The sequence below is a fragment of the Aplysia californica genome, unplaced genomic scaffold, assembly GCF_000002075.1.
Source record: "Aplysia californica isolate F4 #8 unplaced genomic scaffold, AplCal3.0 scaffold00146, whole genome shotgun sequence".
In the NCBI taxonomy this organism is placed as follows: Eukaryota; Metazoa; Mollusca; class Gastropoda; order Aplysiida; family Aplysiidae; genus Aplysia; species Aplysia californica.
The window spans coordinates 1,149,958-1,156,081 of NW_004797416.1; the positions used below are offsets into that span (position 1 = coordinate 1,149,958).

Genomic DNA, 6,124 nt, shown 5'->3' on the forward strand with positions numbered 1-6,124 from the left:
GTCTTAGGCAGCGTGAGTGAGTGGCCAAACGGAAATTTTATCTTCCTAGTGTACTGTTTCATACAACATATAGACGTGGAATTTCTTACATTGCTCTTTTATAAGCTGGGGCGAGGGTGGAATGAGAACGTTGTTTAGACAAAGTCTATGCTAATATTTTCAACACTCGTGTTTCAAGCCTTTGTTTGTGCTCTGCAGGGTGTAGCTCTCCAATAATGACATCAGTTCTGTTTAAACTGTGTCCGAGTCCAGGTTGTACATGGCTGTTCTCTGAAGTTATCTTGACATTTTCTTTCTGGTCTTCTTCTTGATTTTTTTCCTGTATTTGGTCTCCAAATCATAATATGTTCTTGTATCTTCTAGTAACCCGAATCGCTATCTTTTCTTTCAGGAACGTTGCTTTGAAATGTCAAAGACAGACGTGGAACGTATTGATATTCTCTTCCAGTCACCTGCTAGGATAATAAAGGATACTCCACTGACGTGGAATTTTATGTCACCTGACATTGTATGATAAAGGTATGGTATTGTAAGATATGGTATTGTACAGTGCAATGTGGCAATTGTATGGTATGGTATGGTGTGATGTGATGTGGTGTAATGTGGTGTGGCTCTTCGTGGCATGTTGTGGCGGAGAGTTTTTCTACACAAAAGTGTCATAAGGGAGAGTTTCTTTAAGATATGAAACCTCCAATTTAGTGTCATTTTCCAATACAGTAGACACCCAGCTGTTTACTAAGTGCGGAGATAGAAAGTTGGAGTGAAAATAGAAGGTACCACCAATCAATTCAAACTGAAGATTTTAAAATGACCAAAAGCAAGCAAACGAGGACTATGGATTCAAGGAGACAAAGTAGTATTTTCTTTAATTTAAAAAAAGATATCGTGTCCTTACAAATGCCAGAGCCTAGACATTGATGACCGCAGCTGACTAATAGCTGTACACAATCTGAGCTCCGCGTTTCGGAGGTCGGTATCCACTCCCAGGGTCGGCAATGGCGTAGCAGAGACGGATACGGGCCTCACACTTGTTCAGAGAGTATTTACCATATCCTGGGACACGGCGTAGAATGCAGGATCTGGAGGAGAACTGCTCAACCACTATCACTTTGTGCAAACTGAGCCAGTGTCTGAATTTATACTTGGCGCCAGGAAAGGAGAACGGGTATATCCGTGCGTTTACGTAGACCTTCTTGCATATGACTGGGGATGGTGATAGATTTGAAATTATATTAGATCATTGTGCTGTTACTGTACACGAGTTATTCAAGAAGCCAGGATGTGGTGACTTGATGATTTTCTTCTAAGGCTAAGATTGCCTTCTGTAGGGTAATAGATGGCAAAAGAGGTAGAGAAAGACAAAAGAAAACAGAGCAAATGTATTGATAACGAGATGAAGAAAATAAGGACGAAACTGGAGCTTTTCAGAGAATGGCAAAGACAGGACCTAATGGCAATATGCAGAGGAAGCCTTGTAGACATCATCGTGCGAAAAGGATTAACTTTGTTCTGAGAATATATTATTATGTTTTAAGATGAAAACGTATTACATCCCCCCACCGGTCGACGGACACAATTCAAATAATCTAGCAGGCGTCAACCCCAGCTAAGAGGGATACAGTGTCTCAGCAGAAAAAAGATACTCGAGAACTATTCACCCAACACGGGAATGGAATCAGGTATTCTTCTTATGCCTGTGATGCGCCTTACCGCTACACCATAGACACTTGCAAAGAGCTATCGACACGATGATGTCCATTTAGAGCTTGAAAGAACAGAACAGACAGATGAAAAAAAAAAAGTTATTCAAGATAGGGGAATAGGGGTTGGGGGTTGTGCGGGGTCATCCCCAACGCGTACTAGTTCAAAGAGTGAAGAACCCAGGGAACTCATCGCCAAACCAAAATTTTAAAATGTCCCGAGATCAGAGATGGATCTGAACCTGGGTTGTCCACATATCTAATTCAAAAATGACAACAACTGAGTCAACAGAACGCCGCGGAAGAAGGCGCCAAAAAGAACAGAAAGCGTTGTTGTTGTTAGTTTAGACAAAGAAATAGAAAGCAACAAATTCAGGGCAGTCGACACTAATCGATAAGAATGCCAGTGGTCGCCGGCGCTTTTTGGGGGTTATTAATCAAATTAATTTTGCTTATTTGATCAACCAGCTGCCATCTGGTTCATACGCATATATACTATCCCTGTCTGTCTGTCTGTCTGTCTGTCTGTCTGTCTGTCTGTCTGCCTGTCTGTCTGTCTGCCTGCCTGTCTGCCTGTCTGTCTGTCTGCCTGTCTGTCTGTCTGTCTGTCTGTCTGTCTGTCTGTCTGTCTGTCTGTCTGTCTGTCTGTTTCTCTATCTCTCTCTCTCTATCTCTTTCTCTCTTTCTTTTTAGTAGAGGTTATACGGCGCTCGCAACTGCATAAGGTCATATGAGCGCCAGAAGATTAGAGGTGTTACAAGAGAGTAACAAACATAAAAAAGAAGAAGGGGAGATAAAGACGAAGGATGTTTGATAGGAAAGAAGAAGCAAACCACCCCAGAGCACCCGCCAACCACCAACTCTCTCTCTCTCTCTCTCTCTCTCTCTCTCTCTCTCTCTCTCTCTCTCTCTCTCTCTCTCTCTCTCTCTCTCTCTCTCTCTCTCTCTCTCTCTCTTGCAGTACACATGTGTCTATCTTTCTCCCACCCTCATGTACTCACTCTTAGTGGGCTCCACCACCAAGTGTTACCCCTTTAATAAGGACGGAGTCGTTTCATATGCTGTAGGTTTTGAGTTGTTTCACAACTAAAGCGTAGGTGGTTGGAGGGCGCCACTGATATGTCCTACTTCTTTTCTTTCTTTCTATTGTTTCTCTCTATCAGTCTTATTTTTCCCCCCAATAATTGAACGATTTTCGTAAAGCAGATAGAACATAATTTAGTTTCTGACCTCATGGTCTTTAATTGTTTAACCCCGTATCCACGATAATAGGTAAGCACAGTCGTTCTTTCACAAACAAACAAGACATCATTACGTTGGGGAGCAGCCTTTGGGGTTGTAGTTGTGGTCGTAGTGGTGGTGGTTGTAGTTGTAGTTGTTGAAGTTGTTGTGACAGCGGAGACCCTTGCGCAGACTCTGAACACCCCGCTACAGCCAAAGGAGACATGCACTTGGGCCCTCTCGAAGGAGAAGGTACGTCCTCGAACACATAATCCGTGGCTGAGATCTCGATATAGTTGCATGCTAGAGATGACTAACGGTGTCTTGTGCGAGTCCACGACGGTGATCTTTGCTGGCGAATAGCTATGCAGGTTACTGATTTTAGCCACCGTACAGCTCTCTGAAATGTTGAATAGCACAGGTAGTTTATCGCCAGTCAACCAAAGAAAACCATGATGGTGTATAATTATGTAACTTAAAAATATCATGTGCGTACTTAATTCGATCTAATAATGGTGAGGGTGCGGTGACGGAGCAACTAGTGCGCTCGTCTCAGACGGGGAAAGTCCGGGTTCGAGCCTCGGTTCGGACACGGATTTTTTTTTCGCCCCTTGAACGTCCATCTCCGAGAGGACTGAGCCAAATGGGAATTTAATGTACACTGCCTTTCCCAAGGACACAACGTTGGAAAAGGGCTAAGGCTTGGACACCCTAATTCGCAATCTCACGATTACTGGTCCGGTAGACTTACCACTGGGCTACTGATGCTACTGGGGGGAGGTTCATAACAACAGTAAGCACACAAGTAGAAACCTGTGGAAATGCAGTCTTAAAATTTTTTTATAGCTATTATCTAAAGGACCACAGACGGAAAGTATATTTGACCAACAGCCTATTGACCTCTCACGTTTTCGATCGCTGTCTATCCTTCAAAGATCACATAGATGGTGTTGTGGAAAGGGAAAAGAAGGGCTTGAATGCGCTGAAAGTCATGGTGGCTTCAGGAATGGAACAAAGGCTACTGCTTCTTATGTATCAGCAGCTGTTCTTAGCAGTAATCGATTATGGGCTCGGAATATTGGCCCTGACAAAAACCCAACTGGACAACTTGGATCGAGTTCAAATGAGACCATGCGCATCATACTAGGCTGCAACAGGGATATGCCAGTTATCTGTATGAGGCATGTATTGGGCCTAATGTCGGTGGGTAACAGACACAAAGTGGCTCAGGTCAGGGCGTACATGAGGGTGGCAGCTGATAAGCAACACCCACTTCACCAAGCCATTGGAGCAATCAAGGGAAATCGCCTAAAACGAGGAGCTTCTTGGATAGCCGAGACGGAAAACACCATAAAGGAAGTCCGCCCTCTGGAAGATATACAGCGGGGTGAAGAATGGATAAAGATGAATGAAAGACAGAAAGCAGATTTTTGGAAGGTGGTGATTACGCTGTACAGAGAATGTAGAGAGTGGCCGCAGATACGACAACTGATTGAAGACAACTCACGGCACGGAGATGTTGTTGTATACACGGATGGATCTGTTAAACAAGGGAAAAAATCGGGGTGGGGCTTCTCAACAAGAGTGAGTGGCAGATTGGTGTAGAAACAGCCCAGAGCATACGATATGACAACATCTAGCATGATTATGGAGATTGAGGCAATCACCCAGGCTCTCAAATGGGTCACAACAACTCGACAATCACATGTGATCTTTGTAACAGACTCTCAGAGCACTCTGAGGAAGATTGAAAGTGGGAACATTAGAGCTGAATTGACACAGCTCCTGAAGAAGACGACACTGGAAAAGATCACCGGGATCTTAACCCCAGGCCATGCTAGAGTCAAGGGCAATGAGCGGGCCGATTAGCTCGCTGGGAAAGAAAACCCTGAAGGAAAGCTGTGCCCTGACAAACCTGAAATTGTGCGTTCAGTCAAGGAAAATACGGGAAAAAGAAGAATCGGAATACTGTCATCTTGAGCGACTTCGTGAGCTTGGAATAGGATGGGGCGCCTGCAGAGGATCAAGACTTAGAGGGAGGAGCAGAAGGCTATGGAATCAACCATTGCTTGGAACCGTCAGCATCTACATACTTCGAGATGTGTTTCTTCAGGGGACGGAGTACTAATGAGGATGCTCCTTGTGCAGTGATGTCGGTCCTTCACACAAGTAACAAGAAACAAGTGACCTCTCACGTGTGAATGTACCGTTTATGGACCGTGGATCAATCCAAAAGTGAACATAGACTGAGACTCAGACTGCCATTAGAGAGATACAGTTTTATGGCAGGATCTAACAGCAAAAACCTTTTTCCGCTTCGCTCCACTCCATAGCGAACGTTGAATGTAAGGTCACAATATTACCGGACCGCATAATGCGCGTAGTTCATCGAACGTCTGTCCAAATATGATGCCCATTTTCCGACAACCATTCAACGTATCGAGGTTGTTTTTATTTGTTGGTGATAGACTTTTTTTTACAACTGCTAATAGTTCATAGTTCAGAGGATAAACTACTCCAACAGCAAAATATCACCTCAGAGATCACATAAAACCTTAAAAACGATACCAGAAAAACGCACTGTATGTTTCCTGTGTCTCTGTTAAAGAAGGGTTGTGTCCGACTCATTAATATAAACCTTTTGCTTCATGATGATGATGATGATGATGATGATGATGATGATGATGATGATGATGATGATGATGATGATGATGATGATTGGACGTCATCATCATGATCATCATCATCGTCGTCGTCATCATCGTCGTCGTCCTCCTCATCGTCGTCGTCACCATCAAAATCATCATCATCGCTACCATCATTGCTTTTGCCATTACCATTCCCTTGGGACGTAGAAAAAAGTGTCTAGGGACAACGATTGGTCCGATATCCCCAGCAGTCAGATGGAAAGCAGACTACTTTACTACCCTGTCAAACCGATCAATAGACAACTCTTTTGCCTTCCACATTGTTTTTCCCAACTGATCGGGGATCGGTATGCAAAGTACCCTGAAGGTTTGGGTACATGAGCTTCTAAAAGCTCAACCAGGGAAGATAGAATTACATCCGGAAGCGAGTAGAAAATCAATTATTGAAGAACCAAATAACTTGGGACAGCATTTTTTCTTCCCAAGCCATCTGTCTGTCTCTCTGTCTCTAAGTCTGTCTCTCTGTCTCTCTCTTTCTCTCTCTCTCTCTCTCTC

General features: G+C 43.8%; 1 protein-coding gene across 1 annotated transcript in view; it reads right to left on the reverse strand.

The window, feature by feature from the left end:
- Nucleotides 1-842: 842 nt before the first annotated feature.
- LOC101851121 overlaps nucleotides 843-6,124 on the reverse strand; it is a gene marked incomplete at its 5' end in the record, with an annotated part of 10,901 nt that continues 5,619 nt past the window's right edge. Inside the window, 2 exon segments of the mRNA XM_005097115.3 lie at nucleotides 843-1,203; nucleotides 3,016-3,321. Of these exon segments, the coding sequence (XP_005097172.3) occupies nucleotides 932-1,203; nucleotides 3,016-3,321 (578 nt within the window). The 3' untranslated portion in view covers nucleotides 843-931.